The sequence below is a fragment of the Mycteria americana genome, chromosome 14 (assembly GCF_035582795.1).
Source record: "Mycteria americana isolate JAX WOST 10 ecotype Jacksonville Zoo and Gardens chromosome 14, USCA_MyAme_1.0, whole genome shotgun sequence".
Taxonomy (NCBI): domain Eukaryota; kingdom Metazoa; phylum Chordata; class Aves; order Ciconiiformes; family Ciconiidae; genus Mycteria; species Mycteria americana.
The window spans coordinates 1,425,452-1,450,906 of NC_134378.1; the positions used below are offsets into that span (position 1 = coordinate 1,425,452).

At 42.9% G+C, this 25,455-nt stretch overlaps 1 protein-coding gene across 7 annotated transcripts in view; it reads right to left on the bottom strand.

Moving 5' to 3' along the window:
• The window catches only part of NCOA6 (nuclear receptor coactivator 6), a 47,977-nt gene extending 22,857 nt beyond the window's left edge, over positions 1-25,120 (bottom strand). For 3 of the 7 annotated variants that reach the window (XM_075517442.1, XM_075517437.1, XM_075517443.1), the window contains exons 1-9: positions 24,917-25,119; positions 17,336-17,426; positions 11,754-11,906; positions 11,377-11,651; positions 8,165-8,320; positions 7,466-7,588; positions 5,843-5,971; positions 3,321-4,136; positions 387-533 (exon numbers count right to left, since the gene is read on the bottom strand). In XM_075517442.1, coding sequence (XP_075373557.1) covers positions 387-533; positions 3,321-4,136; positions 5,843-5,971; positions 7,466-7,588; positions 8,165-8,320; positions 11,377-11,611 — 1,606 coding nt within the window. In that variant the 5' untranslated portion in view covers positions 11,612-11,651; positions 11,754-11,906; positions 17,336-17,426; positions 24,917-25,119. Of the gene's footprint in view, positions 1-386; positions 534-3,320; positions 4,137-5,842; positions 5,972-7,465; positions 7,589-8,164; positions 8,321-11,376; positions 11,652-11,753; positions 11,907-13,184; positions 13,301-17,335; positions 17,427-24,269; positions 24,425-24,916 lie in introns of those variants that run through there. The other 4 variants (XM_075517439.1, XM_075517441.1, XM_075517440.1 and 1 more) reach the window with 4 other exon arrangements.
• Positions 25,121-25,455: the final 335 nt, after the last annotated feature.

The window sequence follows — 25,455 nt, forward strand, 5'->3', positions numbered from 1 at the left end:
CAAAGCAGAACAAGATTATTTTGTTGTTCTGCTTCTAAGATAATAACAGTCTTTTTTTTCTGGACAAGAAGTTCCTTTTGTGTTGTATCTTTATTACCTCTAGCTTCCAAATTTCAGTGCTACTTCCATTCAATTTCTTAACAGATACTTCTGGATCCTAGTACCACAGTCCTAATCAGTAATAGTTGGGTTGTTTGAAAAACATGAGCAGTCTCCTGTTTTTCTTCTCCTCGTTCAGGAATACCCACAGAACGCCCCTGCAGCCTCAGGTAGCTAACTCGCTATTAATGACAGGAGTTTAATGTTTTGGTATCTGTGTTACACAAGTAAAGGCATAATCTTCTACAAAAAAGGAAAAACTGAGGAACACCACATTCCACACAGACCTGTGTGCTGCACGTTTTGGCTAGTTTGCAGCTGTGGCGCTCCGCTGTTCACCGGTGTTCCTGGAGCTGTGGAAGGCACCTGACCTTGCATGAAGTTCTGGTTAGCCTGGCCTGCAGGGAACCCCGGGGGGAGGCGCTTGGGCATTCCTGAACACAAGAAATTTCTTATTAGTAAGTATGGAAAACAGGAGGGAAAAAAAAAAAAGAGAAAATCTATGATCGGAGTATGATAGGAAGAATACCTTTGAGTCTGTACTGTCACATTACATGTTTAGGCAGAAAGTGTTTTTTGCCAATATACGAACCCACAAAGACATTTATAGTTCTTATCTGTGCAATAATTCTGCCTAACAAGCTACTGTGACTCAGTCCAAACTGTAATTTAAGAACAAAACTTACCCCTCAGAGAAGGTGAAAAGTCCATGTTTGACTTTTTAGAAACTAGAAATTAAAGTAACTAGTTTGCTGTTTTCTTCTCTAGTGCATCTCAACTCTAATCAGGCCCTTAACTTATTCCATGGATGCAAACACAAATAACTTGGATTTTTGTTACAGTGATGTGCTCCTCTCAACAACTCTCACAACATACCACGTACACACTCCTTAGTGCTCCTTTGCACCGCCGCTGTGTGTACGCACCTCTCAACGTAACTTCTCAGCCCAGGCTGGGCTGAGGAACCTCATGAGACAACATGTCCAGAGTCCAGAACGGCTGCTCATTCAAGTAACCCTGCTATTCCTACTGCAAGAGAAAGTAATTCTATCAGGCCCCTATCTGGCACAACGCCCACACTTTGACATACCAAAACATCACCACTGCCCTGGGACAGAGAGCAAAACCTTCCCTCTACCTACCAACGTGAGCAGCAGCGTAAATGGATTTAACAGAACCTGCTTTTTAATTCACCATCAAATAGACGATGCCAAGACCTAGAAGCAACCCTGTCCTCCCTTATTTTTCTGACCCACGATACACAGCCAGAATTTTACTTTGGTTCCTTCTACAGTTACTGCTTTCTTGCACACTTAATTGTATTTGTTTGTGTTGATTAATCTGGTCTTAGGTTTGTCATTAGTATTTCAAGATAATCAAGTTTACAGGTCAAACAATAAGACACATCTGAAAATATGGAACATACACTTCTTGAAACACCACATCACTGGACTCTAGTTTTAGTTCTGCTAAACTTTTAGGAAAGTTTTGCATGTAGGAATGCTTGAACTGACAAAAAAGAAGTGTTAACTTGGCCTATTCCAAATCTAATAGAAATTCTGATTTGCTAAATTAACTAGGTGAAATGGAAAGCGTTTGAATATATTCATTTACACCAAACCTTCAAATGCAAGATGGCTTAAAAATGGAAAAATCTGTAATTACAACTTAATTAATATATAAATTGCAGCAAGGAATGAGCATGCACAGAAGCCAGGCAAAAATCTCAGCAAGTGGAAGCAACACAGTTTTGCTGAAACCAACGGAATCCTGTCTTTTTAAATCAGCTGAGGATATAGCTCACAGCAGGATTACTGATTTTAGCACTAAGGTCTACAGCGAGTCCAAATAACGTATTTTGATAGTTTATTTCGGGTGTCATTTTTAACTCAAAAAGGTAGGGTTTTGTTTGTAGTAGGTTTACTTAGAAAGGAAGGAGAATACAGAGGTTATACTATCTAGAGGTCATGGCTATGCTACCTAGAGGAAATGATTCCTGGATGGGGACATATGTCTGGTGAGGCAAAACTGTAGGGAAATGTGACTATAATAAATAATGAATAACGGCTTCCAGATGAACACAAGATAAGATATACCAAGTATAGGGCACTGGCAGATCCTAAGAACAGTCTGGAAGAGGAAAACCTTGAAACTGAGACAATTCATCTAAATCAAATTAATCTGAATTCAAATGAGACCCATGGTACAAACAGTGAAAACAAGAAGCTTGCCCAGATCAGCAGACCAAGAAACGGGTATTCCTTACAGCTTTTTGGACAGATTTCAGATGTACAATGTGAGAATGCAAGAAACTAGGAAATATATATATGCGTGTGTAGGTGGACAAAGAATATGGCTCATATTTTATAAGTACAGAAAGAATTTCAAAGGCTTAAGCAAGAGTTTGTGTATGGGTATCCGAGAGCAGCCATTCAAGAGAAAGATGAACAAATGAGTGAGCATAGAGAAGTGCTACAAGTCTGGCACAGAACCACAAAAGGCTCAAGGGGAAAAAACCACCAAGGACACAAAAGAGATCTTGGGATTGACAAGTGAAATTCCTTCACTGTTAGAGAATTCTAAGGAGTAGTAAGTAAAAGATGTGGGTGTGGAGGTCTGAGGAGAAAACTAAAGACAACACAGCCAAAGGGGAAGTTAAAACATCCCTTGACCTCTTAATTTTAGAATAGGGAGTACTTAGAAAGTACTTAGAAAGGAAGATGCAAAATAATGCCTCACTTCTGTAGTAGAAAGTGTAAATGGTGACAGAGGAAGCTGAAAAGAGAAAGAAAATGTTCATTTGTTCTTATTACACTCTCTCTCTCTCAAAAAAAATCCACATGCACTCCCCCCCCCCCAAAGAACAACCTCAAACCAAAACAAAAAACCCACACCATCTCTGAATATCCTGAACTTGCTTAAAGGCAAGAGAAGAATTGTCAAGAGGATGACTGGCAGTCATAACAAGCAACTGCATACAGCAATTTCTTCTGCAGTGGCCCAGAGTCTACCCTTAGGTTATCACTGTGACACTGCAAGACAGAGACAGGTAGCAGAAATGAAGTGATGCTGATGCTAATTCACGCATACCCACTTTATACTCGATCTCTGTCTTTATTCTGTCTTTTAAAGGATCTTTTCAAAACTAACAGCAACATTCGTTCTAGCCATTTTATGTTTCTTTTCTTTTTAAAATAAAAGAAGGTCTCAGTACTTCTTACCTCCTAAACCAGGGTGTAAACCTTGTGGACCTTGGTTTTGCTGCTGCATCACCATGAAGTTGGGGGGTACGTTCCCCTGTTGCACCATAGGATTACGACTAGGAGAACTGACAGGCTGCTGAAATCCCTGGGGAAGCGTGCTACTCTGGGGAGGCCTTGGTCCCATCTGCTGCTGCGTCTGGTTAACTGTTGGAGATGATGCAGGAGATCCCTGCTGGAAGGAGGAGGGAGAGGAAGCAGGAGACTTGCTGGTCAGGTGGGGTTGTTGTAGTGGCGTAGGAACCCGTGAGGGCCCTCCCTGAAGACTTTTCATTTGAGGAGCAGTAAACTGGCCAGGATTGCTCATTTGGGGAAAGTTTGAGTGAGCCTGGGAAGCTTGCTGGCTTCCAAAAGGATATGGAGGTGGAGGATGAGTAGGAGTTTGTACTGTTGCTAGAGATGGTCTTGCTTGAAGTTGCTGTTGCATTTGTCCAGGCAATGGGGCCTTTTTCCAACCCTGGTTTACTGTCAATGTACCCAATGCTCCCTGGGTTGGAGGAGGCTGAAGTGCTCCAGAAGGAAGCTGGTTCCAGCCAGGGGGAACTGGAACCTGTGCTGGTGAAGTAAATGAAGGTCGAATACCCTGCTGTGGCTGCTGATGTGGCTGGGGAGGACGTGTCTGCAACTGCGTCTGCTGCTGTAGCTGCTGAAAGTTGGCTGAGTTCATCTGCCTGTTTACAGGAACTGACTGCATTGAATGGAGCTGGGGAGCTAAAGATCCAGATGGATGATTTTGCTGCTGGATATTTAGCCCAGACAAGAGTGGGTCCATTGCATCTATTAAAATAGCAAAGAAAAGTAAAAAAAATAACCTACTGTAGACAAAACCCACCCCAAAACAAGAAAGGGTAAATTGCTTGCTTGCATTTGCTTACTCTGCATAAAAATTCATGCTCCAGTGTTCCAGTGTCTCCAACAGACCGAACAGGCAATGCTCTCAAAATTTTCAAAATGTTTGGGAATCCTGAGAAGTCAGGTCTTACCAATTTATAACCTCTACAATAAAGCATGATAGCTCCACAGCGCTTGTTGCCACAGACTAACATAAGCCTTCTACACACTTAGAATTGTAGAATCGCAGAGTATCTCCAGTTGGAAGGGGCCCATAAGGATCATCGAGTCCAACTCCCTGCTCCTCGCAGCACTACCTAAAACTAAACCATATGACTAAGAGCGTCGTCCAGACACTCCTTGAACTCTGACAGGCTTGGTGCCGTGACCGCTTCCCTGGGGAGCCTGTTCCAGTGACCGACCACCCTCTCAGTGAAGAACCTTTTCCTAATGTCCAATCTGAACTTCCCCTGACGCAGCTTCACTCCATTCCCTCGTGTCCTATCGCTGGTCACCAGAGAGAGGAGATCAGCACCTCCCCCTCCGCTGCCCCCCTTGAGGAAGTTGTAGACTGCGATGAGGGCACCCCTCAGCCTTCTCTTCTCCAAGCTGAACAAGCCAAGTGACCTCAGCCGCTCCTCGTAAGTCTTGCCCTCGAGACCTTTCACCATCTTGGTCGCCCTCCTCTGGACACGCTCTAAGAGTTTGATGTCCTTCCTATGTTGAGGTCCCCAAAACTGCACACAGTCAGTCCTCGAGGTGGGGCCGCACCAGTGCAGTGTAGAGCGGGACAATCACCCCCCTCGACCGGCTCGCTATGCTGTGCTCGATGCACCCCAGGACACGGCTGGCCCTTTTGGCTGCCAGGGCGCCCTGTTGACTCATATTCAACTTGCCATCAACCCAAACCCCCAGATCTCTTTCCGCGGGGCTGCTCTCCAGCCTCTCGTCCTCCAGTTTGTATGTATAACCCACTTGTTGGGGCTATTATCCCTATCAGTTAAAAAAACTGGCATAATGAGGAATTAATTCCCATTAATGAAGCATTTATGAAAAATGCTCTCTGTAAGAATAAATACTGCAGAGATCTACAGAAGTTAGCAAGTACTGCCACCATTTTATGGAGACACAAGTAATAACCCCCTCTCTTTTTCTGTAGTCCCACAATGCAAGTAACTCATACTGGCAGAATTGTGAAGAACAAACTGTAAACATTTCACGCCTCCCAGATCCCCAAGCCTTAAACTTCCAGTCTACCTACCCCTCCTGAAAAGCACTTGTGCTCAGTCTGGTGCATTTGCTTCCTAACGGAGACATCTGCCTCATTCAACCAATCCTTCTCTTACTGTTATCTAGACAAAAAGCTCAGTCACAACAGTTCTACTGCAAAAATACCACTGCCGCTGCTCAATGCATTTGAACAAAATACCAAGCAAGCTGGTGACTTCTTAGGCACCCAAATTATTTGAAAAGTTTTACCAGATTAATGGGGGCAGGGAGGGTTCCACAGAAAGAGTAACTCCCAAAAAGGGCAAGGGAAATACTCCAGGACAATTCTGGAGTACTTTTATGAGTACAGGCTCAAGCTTGTGTGCTGAAGAATAAGAATTCAAGAACATTTTCAGGTCAGTACTGTGACTAAATTTTACCACCTGGCTGTGAAGAAGGCCGAGGTGTTCTTGGCTGCAGCTCAGCACTAGCACCACTTGCCACCATAGAGGAGGGCACATTTCCGCTCTGGGACATCATGACAGCTGCAGCATTGCTCATTCTTATTAAACCTTAAAAAATAAAAATAAAAATAATCAAGTCTTGCAGTTTGTACATAGAGAAGAACTTTAGATTTTTTTTAACAGAAAGAATTATATCTGTTAATAAAACATGTCTTTGGACTTTAAGAATTGTTTGTCTGAAATAACCTGAGGACAGGTATCTCTGTCTGAAAGCTTAGATTCCCTGGTATAAAACAAACAAGTGAAGGTCATGCTGAAGCTTTTTCTTTAGCACCAAACCTTTAAAAAGGCCATAGAAGGAAACGCTACCGACTCAGGAATTATTTAAGCCTGACTTGCCACTGAAGTCACCAAGCGTCAAGATTGTATCAAAGTTATACACTACTAAGGTTTTTGCAAAATCCGATACTAGAAAGTAACTGAGGTGTTGTAAGAGAAAAATTTCAATGTTTCACTTCCACAGGCTGCTATTTTGTAACATGGTTCATATTGTTGACCTGTTGGTTACATTGTTGTTATATTTATACTGTTTACATTTACACTGTTGACCTGCAGGCAGCAAATGAAGCTCATGATTATCACAGTGAAGATTAGAGCAGCCGCTTTCATAGTAAACCTTTCTTTAAATGTTTTACATTCCCTGTTAAGCGCAGTGATTTAACTACTGTTTAATCAGGTTTCTACAGAGGTGAAATGTTCTTTCCATTCCTTCTCATCAACAGCCACACATGCATCTTACATTAACTCTGACATAAAACACTCCCAGATTTTTAATTGCTTTAAATCCTATTTACTAAGATACTAATAATTTTGTTTTGCCTTGATTCAGCTATTAAAATAAATTACATAGTAGCTTTCTTTTAACTCTTCATAAAATCTGACTTTTGTAGTTAAAAATTACTTATCATGCATACACAATGCTCTAAAATGTAGAGTTTAATAAAACTACACCTCTCCATGAAAATTAATTCTCTATGCTCAGATCTCTAAAGTTTATCAGAAAATAAAAAGAGAGACTAACAATGACAGTGTCCTGTCCTTCCCATAATTACAATGGATTTAATCTAAAATAGTTTTATTATTTATAGTAAATAAATTGAAAAAAAGGCTTATGCTCATTTTCATAACGGTAGTCAAAAGACGACTGTGATAATTTGTCCACATTTCAAAGTGAATTCACTATACGAGACTCACCTGCTTTAACAGTCTTTATGTAAAAAAAAACCAAAACCCAACCAAAAACCAAAACACTAAAACCAAAACAAAAACCCAAACCACCGAACCCTCAAAAAAACCCCCAAAACAAAGCAATCTGCCCTACCCAAATCACTCCAATGTTTGTGGGACAAAATGCAGCCAACTATTTAGTTTACATAATGTGGGACATGGTTTGACAGTAGAGAAACAAGAACACACATCAATTAAAATGGCAATTACAATTCTGCAAACAATAGTTGCTATAATCAGTGAAATTTTATGATTAGCTTAGTAACAAATTTTAAAGTTTATGAAGCTAAACAAATAAAAACCAAAGGAATTTACCTTGTCCCCCCTGCATGGGAAACCCTGTTTCCATTCGCACTGAGTTGCTTGCTCCCAGGGGCCCATTGATTCGGACATCTTGGCTTCTGTTTTGAGCTAAAGCTAAATTGATAGCACCTTCCCCTAAAAGTGATGCACAATTTGGGTGAACTCAATGATATACAGAAAAGCAGAATACAGACATTTTCAAAAGGATATTTAAAAGATGTCAAGGAAGGAAGAATAAACTTTACCTATAATGTGCACTTCAGAAGGATAGTTATGCATCATACTACCCTTATCTTCTGGATTTCAATTTTAAGAAAAACAAACACCATGACAAGCATTAAATGCCCTGAGTGTGCTCTTGGACAATTGTCCAGAATGGATATTTTAATTGTGAAATCCACTGAAAACTTGTTTTTAAGAAAGCCTCATATGAAACAATTAGGGGAAAAAAAAATAGGGTGCATTTTGCTAGCTAACACTCAAAAACATTTTTCAGGAGGTTTCCTGATGCTCAGAGGATTTTCAGCTACCATTTTTATTATTAAACCTATCCTTGAAAGAATAAAAGTCTTGAGCTACCTTTTCACTGAAGTCATTCTCCAAATTACTAAATCAGAAGTTTTGCAACATTAACCAAGTACACAAAATCTCTTGTTGAGTATACTTAAATTTTAGCTTAATGCCTTTGGAAGCAAATTAGGTGTGAAATACCTTCAATTTGAACTGAGAGAATTCCCAGGTCACGAAGCTGTTGGTTATTATTCTGAGCCAGAATTCGCAGCCGCTCAGCAGCTTCACGGGGTATATTAAAGGTAACGCGGACACTGTTCCAAGGCTCTATCTTCTGTAGTTTTAACTTGTTGGATTCTTAAAAGAGAAACGGTCAGACTCAGTGCAAAGGCAGTTTTCAAACCCGTATGATGAAATAACTTGGTAATAAAGAGCACAGCTGAAAAAACAGAAACAATTATTTGGCTTTGAAAATTATCACTGGTTAGTCTCAGGTACAGGAGATTTCTCCAGCACAGGCGTACAGTGACCGATACTGCCAAACCACTTCAGGTATTTTCCAAAAGTTAGCAACATAAAAACTACCCAATTGATAACCAACGCAGTAGCCAACACAATGACTTGACAATATTACTCAAAAATTGATATATTCTGTGGATAAACTACTTTGGAAAGATATGAACATATCTTATAAAACAGATTTAGTATATCTGTTAGTGAACGAGATGGATGTGTGAAAAAACTGACTACAAGAACGAAACCCTCATTCTTGAAATATTTGCTCTACAAATGCTTGTGAAACCACCTTTTTATTTTTTTAGAAGGCCAGTACCAACAGAGTCCTAGCAGTATTTCATTAATTTCTACCATATTATTTAGTTTTTCTGAATAGGTATGTTCAATCCACTGCAAAAAAGCATATTAAAGTCATGCAAAATATTTAGTTGCAGGTTTTCTGAAAACCCATTCTACATGAGTGTTTCTATGTAGGTCAGTTGTTTTCGAAATAACAGGTGAGAATTAGCAAAAAGGTAGGGCAGTCGCGTTGGATATATTTATCTGAAGTGGTACCCAACTAAGTAATTGCTACAAAATGCATTTAAGGATAATTAAAAACATATTCCTAATACAGGTTTATAAGCTTCCAGTTTCTAGCTTTCTGAAAAGGAAGTCCCTTTGAAAAACAGTAAACACTGGCCCAAATTTTAATCAGCCAGTTCTTCCACTGTAACATCAGATTTACTAAAAGTTTACTAACTTTCTGATTCTCAAGAACACGTCATTTAAGAATGCCAATAACTCATTCCTATTTAGGAATCTCATGCCCTTAACTAATTCACCAAGTCCCTTCTGCTGCTATGGTAACGGTATTCTTAAATTCATCCTCTTTCTACCTATAAACACATTTTTGGCTAGAAACATGACAGGAGTAGTTTTAAAACCTCCTTTTGTGGAGGTTTGAACAGTCCTATATTTACTGTTATTAATGTTTCAATATTTTACATATAAAAATTGCACTATCAGTTTCAGTATTTCTAGATACTAGTACCCAAGTTTCTCATTTTTAAACATTGCATCTGCTAAGTCTAAACCAATGTTATTTACTAACTTGACATTCTGAATATCCCATTTTGCTCTGAATCCATTTAAATAACTTGTTGTATGGATAATTTTCAAATTAATTTGACATTGATTTTAAAAACTCGCTTTCTGCTTTCTCAGCTGAGGTCTGAATCATGTTTATTAATCCTGCCATTAATATTTGTAACAAACCCAGCGTGCAGATGCCTCTGTATTACAAAGGCAACTCCATAAAACTACAGATTGAATTTGTTTCCATTCAAAAACTATGCAATTCATCTACAGTATCAACACATATTCTTTTACACCAGTAACTATCTGTTAGTTTTTTGTCTACTTCCAACTGTTTATAAGATACAGCTGAAAAGAGTGGTATTTCTTCATAGTATTTTGTCTTATCTCAGCTTTTTTATCTTCCCGAGAGATAATGAAAAGGACCCCAACAACTGCTGCCAGACCCAACTGACTACAACTGGACAAAATGGAAAGAAAAGAACAACGTGACAAAGAAATTCAGTTTTGTTATGCAGAAGTCATAGGTTATTTTTCTAAAAAGGTATTTTACATTACTGAAAAAACTAACTATGCAATGAACATTTTAAAACCTAATCTAGAAAATTAGTTTTGTTTAAACACGAAGACTGCCTGCCTGAAGAAGGATTCTTCATGGTACGGTATGATTTCAAAAGACCACACAACAGAAGAGCAGCATGCTGGGATGGCAACCTATAGTTATCAGGAAAAGCTTGGTTCACAAACAGCAGAAAGAGGGGGAGAGAGAGTACAGGCAATTACGTGGCTTTTAGACTGCAGTTATATGACATCATGCCAAGTCACATCAGCGCTGCTGTGGTCCCAGTCTCCAAGGCTCTTCTGGTTATGTGTTCCTGCCACCGCACTTCAGGCAACCCGCCCGGCTTGATCTGTTTCTATAGCAAACTATACTAATGGCAAGAAATTAAGCCGTTAACCTGACCGTTCCAGTAATATCAGATGAGGGGCACTGCTGGGGAAACTGGCGGTGGGGAGGGAGCATGTCCTTGATCCCAGCACACTGACCCAAACCATCACAACGCTGCACCCTTACCAAGGGAGGGCCTTCTATTAAGAAAGATTGTACTTGTCCAAGCAAGACTACATAACCGAGCAGCTCTAAGTAATCATCATAAGACCCGTTGCAAAGATGCTCCGACAGTGGACAGATGTCTTTTTCCAGTTCTAGATGTGCTGGTAAAAGATGTTATTGTCCCAAAAGCCTGTTATCACTCACTAGCCACATAGCTGTCCCCACACCTCAGTGGGCAACAGGGGTACGTGAGAGCACTCCACGTCCCCCATCAGGAGGAAAAAAGTAAAAAAAAAAAAAAAAATCACATAGTGTAGGTCAATGTAACAACAAAGGGGCAATAATGTCTTGACTGACACAGTTACTCAAAAGTGAACCTATTCTCAGATGAACTGCAGTGGTTTAAATTGGATGGTTTTGGTAGTAAAAAACATCTCCTGTGTAGCTAAGCCTGGTTTCACTTTCATATAACACAGCAATGTGTAATGGAGGGAAATGAAAGAGAAAAAAAATCAAGTAAAACATGGGAACTGAATAGGAATAAATGAACTCACTAATGAAATCAGTTTTAAACGATAGAACAACTGCAGGAACTTGTACTCTGTGTCTCCAAAAAGAACAGCTCCCAAATTCACTAAGAATAACCCCAACAAATCTTACTACAAACTAACTGGAAAACAATCTAATCTATTCATTTGTACAAGCACCCTGACTACATAAATAAATATTTTAAGGACAGTTGAAAAACAACAATAAGGTACATTACCCATGTGTAAAAGGCCAGGCACATTCTCCAATATGACATCTAGTTTCTGCTCAAAGTCTCTGTCACCTATGTTTCCTTTAAAAGCTACAAAGATCGTGGAATCCTCAGGAGCAGCCTCCTGCTTCAGTTCATCTTCCTCCAGTCCTGAATCAAAATCCACCTCTAAGACTTCCATGGCTGAGGAGTACAAGGAGGCATATGTATCTTTTAAGTTAGGTAGATCATCCAAAACCATTGTTTCCAACAATGGGAGCCTGTCAGACGTTAAGATGATGCTTGGAAGGGAAAAAAAGAATTATAATAAGTATAATAATAAGTGGTAAAGACATTAACAACCGCTTTCAATGGCACATAGGATCACTGACAGAAAAACCTACCAGGTGACCCAATGGTAGGGTCTGCGAGACAAACTGTGCGACTTTGAAAACGGTGGCCATTGCAGTATCCAAGCTGTTCGTCCACTAGAACAAACAGAAGTGGTTTCCTGACAGAATCCTGCTGCACCTGACTTGAGAAGTATTCCAGTTGACCTAAATGACAGTCAGGTAGAAAGGAAGGTAGAGGGGAAAAAAAAAAACAAGAAGAAAATCAATTACATTAATTTCCGTATCATACAGAGAACAAGCAAGCACCCAGTACCAATTCTGCAGTGCCTGATTGCCAGGAAATTGTTAAGACTCACAGCAATACTTTAATTATAGAAAGACAGGAAAAACCCACCAAATTGGGGTTGCGATGCAACAGGCACTCCTTTGTCCAGCAAAGCAGTAGCAAAGCCATAGCACATTTTCACCAGGAGAAATTCAGCGTTTGACAAATATTTTGCTCACATCCAGGGAAATCTCAGGCATACTATGCCTTCTTTCTAAAAGTCTGCACAGATGTAGGTGTTTTCAGCTGCTTATGCAGATTTCACAACCTGAAATCTGCTCCCCCTGTTCTAGCCCACAATTCCCCCCATGCCCCTACTGAGCTTGGATAAGAATGAATTCAGTAAATCAAGTCACACCCCTGATCTTTTTTACTGTATAAAATGTCTAGACTTTGCAGTAAATTTTACTTGACATCATGATAGTAATCTAAGCTGTTATGTGTACAGAAGTACAACCTACGATAAAAGTTATCCCTGCATCTACGGTGAACATCCAATGTTTAGTTAAGATACATATTTTTCCACTCTAACACAAGCTGTTACAAGGGCTAGAGCACTAACTCCTCCAGGCGAGACCTCTATTCTCACACTCAACGCTTTGCAAGTATTGCTGAAAGATTAAAACCATGTACACCAGCAGCCAAAGCTGATGTCAAAACCGAAAAAGGGACCTGTTCCTGACCGCTGCTGTCAAAAACAAATCAATTCAACAGCCAGGACTGTCAAGACTTCATAACTCCAAAGCTGTCAGTATTCAGCACAACCTACCCAAAACATTGAGTTCGGGATGACATACCCTTGAATAGGATACAGACTGGGTTTTTGGCAGAGGTTCAAGTTCCCAACACAAATTAAAACCACAACTCAGATTAAAGGTGAGCTAGCTACAGATACTGTCCAGAAAACAGTCTTTTTTAATAAAAAAAATAACTATGTTAGACAAGCTTAGATTCAGTACTACGTTGTTTGCACACTTGCATAATGTTGCTGAAGGGACAATATTACAAATGAAAAAACAAGGACTCGGAAGTCACAAAATACCCTCAGCTTTTGGTCAGGTCTCTACGCACACACTTACTGCGATTTTACAAAATACATTTTTTTTTCCTCCCTTGCACCACACTAGGCAGGCTAAATGGCATTAATAAATAATCACCTATTTTACATATAGTTACTCTCTTTATACTGCAGCACCAGGCCTTCATTCTCAAACACGATTCAAATCTTGGATTAAAAACAATGCTAATTTGTCTCACAAGCTCTTCTGCAGTCCTGCAACAGAAAGTAAGTAAAAATGTTTCACAGTCACTGATCTATTTCCATAGTGCTTTCATAAGTGACTTAGTATTACCATGGAAATTTTAAAGATGGGGAATAGAGACAAAAATTTTTAAAATTCATTACCACGTGAACATGGAGACAATTGAATCTTCTCCCCCCCCCCCCCCAACTCCTTGCTGCTCAGCTCTGCATCTAAATTACAGGTCTGAGTGTTTGACATCTCCATTAAGTTAAACTACTCAGTTTCACGTCAGGTGCCAGAAAATGAGAATGACAATTAATAAGCATCTGTGAAAAGCTGCTTTAATTGATTTTCACACATAATTTCTTGGATAGGGAACTTCCTTACCAGGCCTGGCTTTACACCAACCAGGAGAGAATTCCTTCTCCTTCTGCATTCCTACATCATTCATTACACATACACTGAGTTCAGGAAGAAAGGAGCTGGGAGTCCTACACAAATAATCTTTTTAATGACCAAGCACAGTCATTCTGTGCACTGAATGAGGCAAGCATCCTGTGAAATATAAGCACTATATTTTGAAGAAAATTACATTAAAAATTATTTATCTGAAAATCTTGAGTAAGTTTTTCAGGGAGAGAAATCTCAGCTCAATGTACAGGCTTTTATGTGTTGAAAAAGCACAATTACTTGGGGGGGATAGGGAGTTCCACCTGCAGCAAGAAACATGAGTACTTCTGACAATCCCTGACACCAAAGAAATACAAATTCCTCTGTAAGAACACAAACATTTCAAATCTTTTTTTTTTAATGGAAGTGTCTGAAGCATCCATCTTCTCTGTGAAAGAGCAGAAGACTCCCAGACTGCTTAAAACATGGCTTTAAAGACTTCATGAAAATGCTGCAGCTTAGAGCAGATTCCACCGACCTCGCCTCAATGTGCCAAAATCTGACAGGATTTGTTGACATTATGGCCCTTCACGAACACTATTAAAATACAGTTTGCTACATTCCGAAGGACCATAGGCCTTGTTTCATTTGACTCAGAAAATCATAGGGCTGCAAGGAAAGCTTGAGTTAAGAAAAAAGAAAAAAACCCCAAGATTGAGCTTTAAATTTTACTTTCTGGATAAGACACGTAGCTACAGCTCCCTCCGCATTTTTTTTCCACATTACGCTCCTCAAGGATCTCTGCTATATCCATCTCTCTCCCTCTCAAACGCATGCAGTTTAGTCCGTTCCTATATTCAGGTATAATTTATCTCAAGTGTGACAGGAGGAAGTAATGATTTGCGAAATCTTCCTCTTCAGGCAGAGCACAGCACGCCGTCCATCTCAAACCAAATGAATCCCAGCTGCATCCCTCGTCCTAACAAATTCTGTAATCTCCTGGTTATAGGGTTGACTTCCATAAATCACAAGCCAGCACGTGACCATAATTAGCGTGTACCTTTGCTCACCGCTCTTCCACATAAACACAAAAAGCCTTTAGCATAAGCACACACAGGTAAAACTGGTCATTCAACACTTCCTGTAACCTAGACGAACTCCCAGTGGCCTATAGAGTACTTCCGATGAGTAAGAACCATACCTGAATTGATCTGCATAACCGCAGCACATTTCATGAACTGGAGCATCCATGCTCACGTGGCAGCACAAAAAGGTCTCCAAATATCATCCTCCGTTCAAAGACCACGAATGGCCTCCTTCCTGCCCCTGCACCCTGTTGTTTTAGAGTTTCCAATTTATTATTTCCCATTACACAATTGTTTCTGGAAACTCAGAGCAAGTCCAGTGCTACCACGTGGCAACCATCTACCCATGAACCTGGCCTGGGATGGCCTACAGCAGCATAAAAAGTGTTATGCCTGTTTATTATAAAGTTGGTCTTATTCAGTATCGTCTAATTATTAAAAATATCTAACTGAAGTAAGAGAGGCAGGAATAAATAGCCAGATAACGGACTAATAACCAAAAGGCACCTGCAGTACCGTGTGGGGGTAGGGGGTGGCAGGTGACAGCCCATGAAGACCAGAGTGTCCAAACTGAAGGAAATGAGGCATACCCCGGGCTGCTGGAGGCTGGGGCTCCCGGGTACACTTAGCATATGGATAAAACAATTGACCGACTAAAATGTGCACGACAGACTCTCCAAAGGAAGAATTCATGTAGGATACAGCCATGCCATGGTCTAGATCTGGGCTGACGGACAGCTGGGTCCCACTGCATGCCATGGGGAACCCAGAAGGCAGTTTGTCATGCCATGTGTCGTTCCCCCCCCACCAGCCCTGATAGTAAAAGGAAGCCTGCACGACAAACCCAGTGCCGTGTGACTGGGCAACACTTAGAAAATCCTGTCCAGTCCCTGGGAGAGATGGGATTAGAGCAAAATCTGAAACAGCCAGTTGTCACTAACTGGGGAGCAGCTGAACACTGGAAAGCCAGCAGGCCCTGCAGTGCCAGCACTGCCAGATGGAAGGGCTGGTCTCTGGGGTTAAAAAAAACAAAGAAAAAAACCCCAAAACCTGGTATCTAGGTATCCTCATCCCAAGATCTGCTCAACTGATCCAAACTTAAGGTTATGTCAATTTGTTTCTTAAACAGAACTTGAAACCTCTTGTGTTGCTCTCTTCTAACTACACAAAGTGAGTAAACCAAAACAAGGCTTTGTCTAATAACTTGTCCGAGGTCTTCTGCGACACAGTCCACTGATTTACAGGCTGTTTACACATTTCTGGAACTTGGAATAAACACCTTCACAACTGATGTCACACCAGAACATGCACCCTCTCAAAACAAATATGCACGGAGCCCAATTAAATAAAAAATACTAAAATCCTGCTCTACACCTGAAAAAGTACTCTTCCAAATTACACAAAAGATTGGAAAGGGTGAGAGCAGAAGGAAGGATAGACTGATGTCCTTCACTAGCAGATGGCAGAAGTTAGCACTGAGCAGGGTCCTCATCCTCACACTGACCATTATTTAAAGCTGCGTCAGGGAAGAGGAAGAAAAATCAGTCCAGAAATGAGACTACAATCAAGTCCTTTGGGGAATCCAGAACTGAGATTGAGGAGAAAAAGTCTTTGATAGCAGCAGCAACGTGATTTCCGAAGGATACAGAACCCTCCTTGCTTCCGCCTTCATTGAAAAATGGTTTTCAAGCAACTTAATATGGGGGGGGGGAAAAAAAAAAAAAGGAAATCAGAAAAAAAGCATGTCTTGAATAATACACTTGAAAGTTTTCTTGTTTCCTTTGGTTTAGGTGCCAGTGAGAAAACATGTCAAGGTATTTATAAAGTTTTTCAGGAGGGGGACAGTGGAGGTTCAGCATTGCCAGAATACTGTTGAGAAGATGGCTTTCTTTTAATACATAACATGTACACACATGCACCCACACAGGCATACTTTTAAACCGTGCCACCTATAAAACCCAGAAACACTGATCATAACACTGTTTTTATTGCAAATTTGTTAACAGTGTATTATCCTCCTACAACTGTTTCAACCGTTTTGTTTCCTAGCATAACGATCTTGGAACTCGTTAAATCTGACCAATGAATAAAACTCTATACACACACCACCATTCTATGATACAAAGATTAAAATGACGTAATTGTTTTTGGCAAAAGTACACAAAAAAGAGTTTTAAACTAATTCTAGACAAGTGTCATATTGTTACACAAGATTAAGTAAGGCTACGAATCACTGTTATAATACGGAAGAATACCTAAAGATAAACTTAAACACGCAGTAAAATCTCCTCTGAAACAACTTAGCTAGGGGCAGTTCCAGTAATTTGGAACTTCAAACTTTGGCATTAAAGAGGGATAACACCACAAAAGTGTCTCAACTGTCCTCTTTGGGAGGAAGGTCTGAGAACAGCTACAAACCTGATGGCAAATGCCCATAACCCTCTATGGCAGACTGAAAAGTCAGCTCTGGAGACAGCCCAGCCCTTCAAACACACACAAATATTAGAGGCGAGGACCTATTGGACAGTTAGGAGGAGAATATATAAGAACAAGAGATATTCAAATGCATCATATGCTTATTTTACCTACCAAAACTTCAGTATTTTGTGGCATGCAACAGGTCTTCAGGTAATTCCGGACTGGCAAACATGGTTAAACAGCAACTCCCAAAAATGTAATCCTGAAAGAAAACCATCATGTTTCATCAGACAACAATGCAAAATAACAAAATTGCTGACTGTAACAGTGAATACATTGATTTTTAATACACAACTTTTGCACCAAATCCAACTCTCTCCTTAGTAATGTAAAAAGCACGTGTTACTATATTCAGCAAAAACTGAGGATCTGGAAAAATCAACCTTTCATTATAGGCAAAAAACTGAATACTCCCTTTGGCTGGAAATAACATTTTATTCTTCTAAGCAAGGTGAGTTTGATCTAGAATAATGTATTTATATAAGTCTTAAGATAAACTCTTCTAGACCAAATTTATCTTCAGAAAAGAGAAACTGGCACAACTAGGATGCACTTCAGCTCATCCTCAGCAGGCGCCTAAAGCGGCTCAGGTTAAGCTCATTCCAGAAACACGTTACGAGCCCACATGACCACCTCAGACAGACATTTTTATTGCAGGTGGCCAACAAAGCGAGGTGAATCCATCCCCAGAACCTGCTCCTGTTCACGGTCTCATCAAGTTGCACTCAAACCTCTCAGGGTAATGAAAACGCAGCAGTAAAGCTAATGGCTTCAGCAAAAACAAAACACCACCCCTCAAATCAAGATGATTTATATTAACATCCCAGTTGTGTTTTTCAAGCAAATTCTCTGCTTACGTGCCATACTGCTCATCAGTGGGGAAGGGAACTACCCAAAAACAAGCTGGGGAAGCAGAAGAGGGAAGAAGACTCAGAAAGACAAAGTGGAAATTTGCTATCTTCTATCTAGACGACAAAGTAAAATCGCTTTAGAAGCCTTAGTATTGTGCCACAGCCTTTGCACTTCTGCCAGCCCAGCAACTCGAAGGGAAGGAAAGAGTATTCACATTAAATCAGATCATATATGCTTTGTAGCACTTTTAATAGTCATGTAACACTTTTCAGCCTCTGGTATCTTCTTGTATTTTTAAATAAGCATTGTAATTCAAGAAGCGGTACAGTACCAAGTAGAAGACCTGAGTGGCCAAATTATAAGCAGTAACTTAGCTGTTTCCAGCCGTTGCAAACCTGCCTAAATACCATGAGCGGACACCAAGCTGACAAGCAAAACCAGAATCTGAAATATGAAATTTTAATATAATTTATTAAGTGTAAGCCAAAGCTACAAAAGCTTTCCACATTCTATAGCAGATACTGCATTAGTTCTATTCCTTCACCCTTTTTACAAAAGGATGTTCCACAGACTATTTTAGACAGCCTAAAATTGAATCATGTAACAAACTGGCTGGTTATCTCCAAAGCCGTGCTAAGAGTTCATGTGAAAGGACAGTCCTTACTTGCCCAGTAAAAGCTGTTTTTAAAGAGGCCTCAAAGCTGACAGAAGTGAGCCCCCATTCAAACTGTCCGTGCCTTGGCAAGACAGGGGTAAGAGTCGACATTTGGCTGAAGGTGGTGAACTGGAGGGAAAATCATCTGAACTGCTTGGTGCAAGGAACCCAGGGGCTTTCTGTTCCTTCAATTCTCCCTTCCGAGGGGAAGGGTGACCCTCCCTCACCACGGGTGGAGGGTATGAGATGGTCTGCGGGCACCCAACTGCTCCAGAGAGGACTGGGAAAGACGGGCTGCCCTGGCAAGCTCCAGGAAGAAACTGAGGATGGTCAGCCCGGGCTATGGGAAGAAGAACAATTAACTGCTGCTGTCTCCATTCCCATTGTACACGAGACAACGCCGAATTTGGTTAAGGAAAATAACTCACCAACATTGGTTCATTAACTCCAACTTTCATTACAGTAAGTTATCTGATAGAGACCTTGGAAATGCCTCGAGACTGAACGCATACCTTAGCAGACACCAAGGAATCCATAAAAACATCCCTGTGAAGCGTTCCATCTACAGAAAGAGTTTTGTTTAGAGCTTATGCTCTCCCAAATGTCAAGAAAACAAAACAAGTAAGTCTACAGGAAGGCAGGCTTCATTCACTCATCCTGATACAGAACTACTCACCACTCTTCATACTGTTCTGCTGCACTCCCATAGCCCTCACGCATAAAACACCTAAAACCAAGTGTTTCCGACAAGGAGAAAGTTACAGCTTGTTATAACGCATATGACCTTTTGCAGTGATACCCTGATGTATTTTGGCAGCAGCTTTAGCGGAACATTGGTTTGTTAAACTTTCATAAAGTTTGTTGAAACCCCACAACTCATGCCAAGCTGCAATGGACACGTCTAAACTGAGCCATTAATTTTTATTTCAACAGAATTTGACTGACAATATCATCAGGATTGTGTTAAAAAGCAAGATGATAACTCCAGAACGAGTTTCAACTGCAGCTAAGTTAACCACATAGAAATTCCCACTTTTGGCAGCTGAGATACGAACACAAGAAGGCCGCCAGTCTTCTTCCTAAGTCACAAGTTCGCTCGGAATCAGCAATTTTCTTGGAAGCTGTAGTCTACACAGTGTAATACTTGATCAACCAGTTCCCATTAGTTCAATTATTAATTTCACATTAAGGATATTTCCATTTGGAAGAAATACACCATAGCCTGTAACAGATGAATACTATGACAGAGCTTTGCAGTATGTAACTTTTCACAACGATCCATCAATGCAATCAGCAAACAAGTAAAATGAGACGCTATTAAAATCTCATGCATCTTGACAAGAAACTGTATTTTATCTTGCTTTCCAAAGGCTACAAGAAAACTTTTCAAGTAGCAATCTATTCATTGCTTGTGTTGCGACAAGCTTTTTATTTAAAGTTGAATTTAACTGCTGCCAAACCTTTCTGGGCTGACATGCCCCACAGGTACTCCTTTACCACCAAATTCTCACTGAGCTTCACAAATGCCGTTATAACCAGTCCAGGTGTTCTTGTGATTACCAGTCCTGAACTAAGGTTTGACTGAAAACTGTACCTCTTGTTTATTGCAATATTCTTTCTTCTTACGTGTAATAAAAGTCTAGGAAATTTCACTAAAGTTTTTAAAATTCTGAAATGTTATAAAGCATGAATAAAAGATTTAAGCTAAAACAAACAGCTTAAAATAATTCCTTTGATATGAGGAACTCAATAATAAAGGAGACTGTTTTCCGTGACCAAAAAAAACCCCTAATCTTCATATAACAGAAGTAGGTATAGCTTTTGTTAAAATCCAGATCGTTCTGAGAGTTTCCTGAGAGTATAAAAAATTGCAGCTTATTTTGTGCTGCTCTGGGCTTTCGGAAGAATCAAATTTCTGAAGTGTTATTTATTGCCGCTACTGCTATTAAGAACCACGTAATCACTGGTCAGCTTTGCACCTTCTGGTAAAACTAGGACGCAACAGAACTAGGCAGCAATGCATTCTTGCAGGGAGGGGAAGAGCACTCCAAAAAACCCTTAGAAGGAGCACCTTCCCATGCTGCAACCAAAAGATGAGGCACTATTTCTTCTCCAGTATTATTCCTAACTGAGCCTCACTAAAAACCACCTGCTAACGTTTTTGCCTTGGGAGGTTCAGCTCCTGCAGCCATAGTCCCAAGACTGCAACTGCCATCTCCTCGACTGCTCTGGGAAAGAGACCCATCAGAATTGCCAATACGAGCCTTGTATCTCATCTCTCACAGGCTCTCCACTCACTGCTGGGAAAAACGATGTTACTACAGACACCAAAACTTCCAATTTATCAGGAAGCAAGGCAGAAACAACTCCTCACATTTTCCTTGTACCATCCAGCAAGGAGGGAGGCTTGTGAGAGCGTGCCTGCCCACACGTATGCACAACAGTCTTACACCTAGTTCAGTCTCTGCAAGTACTAGCTAGAAACCACGATGAGAAACGCAATTTCATACCAGCTGCGCAGTCTTGGTAGGTCATTTGATTTTTAAAAGAATAAAAATTATAACATTAAAAAGATAGGCATAGGACTTGGAAAATTTAATAGCGTGCATCTTTTGGTGGGAATAACTAGATCATTCGCTTTCATACATGAAACCTAATGCTCAGGCTCCCCCATATGCAACTCAGTATGAGCAACTTCCTGTCCCAAATTATTGGTTTACATGAAGACAAATTAATTTAGGCAAGGCATCATTCATCTCCCGTACTTTTCAATTTTCATACAAATCTGATCCAAACCCCTGTGTAGGGCTATGCTTCAAGACTACTCATTCAAGCTGGAGGAGGCGGCAACTGTCCTCTCAGTTCCAAAAAGATGATGGCTCTCACGAGCTGTGGAGTCCCCTGCACGCCTCCCTCCTTCACCCCAGCTCCCAAACCAGCTACACTGTGACACGCACTGGTCGCCTTTCTTTCTTCCCAAATACGTAAAGAAGGGTGGTTTACTGCAACACAACCTCAAGGCCGCAATATACACCTGACAGAATTCATTTCTTGTTTCTATTTTTAATTATGACAATAGCCATTTTTGATGTGCTATTCAGAGTGCAGGCAGGATACTGTTAATAGCATCAACTAATGACAGAAGACACACTGAACAGAAAATGACTCCCAATGCCCAATGGACTGAGAAAAATCCCCAGGCTCCTGGACCTCTGGAAAACTTCCACTACCGTCCTTCTGTGTAATTCAAAGTTTAGATGAACTTTCAACTCCAGCATCATCCCTGAAAAGGCTTTTTCCTTCCTTCTAATTAGCCAGGACACCGGACAATCTGAGTTTCATACACTATCTTGAGCCAAACCTTCAGCTATCAACGCATACAAACTAAGGAACACGCTGACTACGTGGCTGAAATGCTCAGTTATCTGCAACAGGTAGTTCCTGCTGAAGAACATCCGCAATCTGCTCTGGAGGGGACAGCAGATTTCCTAACAGTTTCAAGAAAAAAACACAAAATATCCATGGCTTCAGTAAAGCAAAGGTGAGCTGGTCGTCTGGCTAACAAATGGAAAATACCTCACCTGGAGTTTGACAACGCATCTTCCCTGCCTCAGGTCCGTCTCATCTAGGGTTACTTCTCCTTCCACTTCTGCCCCTTAACTTTCCCAGCCCCATGCATTCTCTCCCATTACTTCTGCTCTAGCCCAGCGTTAAGGAACAAGTTTACACTTGAACACAGTTTTTGCGGTACACGGGGTTAAGTCTTGCTGTTCAATGGTCTACACGCTAACAGGCGTCCCGCTCACTCCTATTCTCTCTACGCCACAGCGTTTGTATTTCTCAACAGAGACCACATGATTTTGAAACAGACACCACCATCACGCCTTCTGCCCTCCAGAGGTACACCAGTGACCTACAAAATTTCACTATTCCCAATGCAATCAAACTGTTAGAGCCACGTTAACTCTTTGGTATCTTCAGTAGCAAACCCTTTGCCACTGCAAAGCTATTAAATGTAGTATGTCTGTGTAACTCAGTTGTAACTCCAGCTTCCATCCAAAAGCAATCAAAATCGTATTAGAAAATAAAAATATACTGTAAATCTGTTTAACGGTTATCAGTTTGAAATATTTAACATCTCCTACAAAGGCATGCCATCTTTGACAGTATCATACTTAAACAGAACAAAGAGCGGCATTACGATCGTTCAGCAGAATTTACCTCTACACCCCCATATTTTCAAGTATTTAAGCCACTGAAAAATGAAAACACTAACACTCAGCCTAGAGATGCACGGGAGGGCCTGGATTGCTCAGGTTTCCCCACATACAGTTGTCTTCTATTTTAAGGAAGCACCTATTTTTTTACTAGAATAGTGTAAAATTATGGCATCAGTTGGAAGCCTGTTATAAACAACTCCCCCTCCAAGTCCTATAGCAGAACAGGCTTTCCAGAGAGAACGGCTGGAGAGCGCTGCTGGGCGTTTTTCCAGCCAAAATCCGAAGCCTAACGGAACACCCTTCTGTAGGTTTAAATTATTAAGATTCTTTCTCAACAGAAGACCAGGTCTGTGTGCAGCCTCCCCCGTTCTGATTTTGGTTTTTTTCCACAGGAGGGTCAGGATATAGTATTACTGTGAAAAATTTCAAGGTGAAGCCAGTTAACTTCCAAAGGAAGCCACAAGGCCCAGTGAATATTTGAAGAGCGTACGAATTTCTAGCAAACACCTTGATGTCTTGCTGCAGGTAGCGCGTTGAGTCCAGAGGCTCGTCGACCTGGCCATTCTGGATACATGCCTTGAGACCTTTGTTTCTCTCTCCACAAGATGCATAGAAAAGCTGGGAACACTTCCTATAACCGTAAAAGAGCTGCTAAATCCAAAAGTTGTGGTTATTACGCTTGGCGACCTGTTTTGCAAACGCCAAATTTGTTCTCTGTGGTTGTTTTCTCATACGGGAAATACTGAAAGATTCTTTAGCTACAGAACCAGCCAGAGAGACTACAATGCACAATAATTATAAATACCAACAAGAGGCACTGTCCTTCCTCTAATAAAATTCAAATGAGAAAGGTTTTGCTACAGTTTTCAGTTAGGGGAACGAGCACAAATGTCTGTGTCCGGAAGCTGAGGGGTTATGAAGAGACAAAGCTGACAAAGCTCCAATTTGCAGCCGGCTTTCAGAACCACGCCGAGGTGAGCGACAGGAAAGCTCTCTACTTCCCATTCCCCGAAGAAGAAGCCTGAAGGAATCAGAACCCCCAGTTTTCTGAGATGTTCTAAAAGTAGACGAAATTTAGAGAAACGCAGAAATCAAACCGAAGGAATAAGTTAAGAAGCCTTTTTCTGACTATTTTAAAGAGTTACCGAGGAACTCAAACGAAAGCTTGGGTTCAAAAGAAACATCAACGCATCCTCGCTGACATCTTACAAAGACGTCAACGCCCGCATGAGGTCAGGGCTGAGAAACCAGAATCAGAAACAACGTCCTAAGTCGAAAAGAAGCTCCTGTGGCTGACAGCACCCTGGCTGCTTCCCACCTCGGGTCAGGAACGCCGTCCTCCCCCGGGACACACACGCCTGCCCTCGGCACGGCGTGGCAGAGCCGGGCGACCGCCTCTTAGTCTCGGGCCGCGGCCGAGGGCTGCTTTCAGGGTTTAACAGGTCGCGGCGAACGGCCGAGATCGGAGCGCCGGGAGGAACGGGGCCGGTCCAACAGCCACCCCGGCCGGGGGGGCGGCCCCGGCCCGGCGCGGCAGGGCGGGCTGCAGGCCGCGGCCGAGCGGGTTCACCGGCGCTGGGGCCCCAGGCCGCGGCCCCCCGCAGCACGCTGACAGGCTCCTGCCCAGGAGCCCCGCGGGGCCCGGCAGCCCCCGGCACCCCGCGGCCTGGGCATCCCGGCCCGCCCCCGCGGGGCGCTCCGCTCCGCCGACGGCGGGCCGGGCCCGCGCCCCGCTCCGCGCCCCGCCAGGCCCCGCCGCCCCTTCCCGCCGCCCGCGGCCCGCGCCCGCCGCACCGCGCCGCGGGCCCGGCCTGCTCCCTGCCCGGGCCGCCGCCGGCCCTGACACCGCCGGGGCGCCGCTTCCGCCCCGCCGCCTCTGTCACGCCCGCCGCCGCCGGGTCCCCGCGCCCCCGCGCCCCCGCGGGCGGCGGCGAAGGCCCCGCCGAGAGCCCGCCCCGCCCTCACCTGGCGCCGCCGCCGCTGGTGGCGGCCGCGGTGGCGCCGCCGCTGCCGCCGCCGCCTCCGCCACCGCCGCCGCGCCCGCGCCGCGAGCGCGCGCAGGAGGGCGGGGGCCGCCTCGGCGAGCGGGGGCGCGCGCGGGGCCCGCGGGGGCGGGGGCGGACGGGCGCGGGGCGGGGGTCGCGCGCGGCCCGGGGACGCCCGGGACACCCAGCGCAGGCCGGCGCCGCTCCGCCTCCGCCTCCCTCCGCCGCCGCGGCACGTGACCCGGCCCGCCCCGCGCCGCCCGCGCGCGCCTGCGTCCGAGCGCGCGGAGCCGGGCGGGGGGGGCTGCGCCCCCGCGCGTGGTGCCGGTGCGCGGGCGGAGCGGAGCGGAGCGCGTGCCCCGCCGAGGGGCCGGGACCCCCCCCCCGGAGCGGAGCGGAGCGGAGCGGAGAGGGGAGGCGAGGGGCGGCTCCGGGTCCGCGGCGGCGGCCTCCCTCGTGGGAGGTGGGCCTGGTCCCGGGGGGAAGCCGGGGACCCGTCCCTGCGCGGAGCGGGCAGGG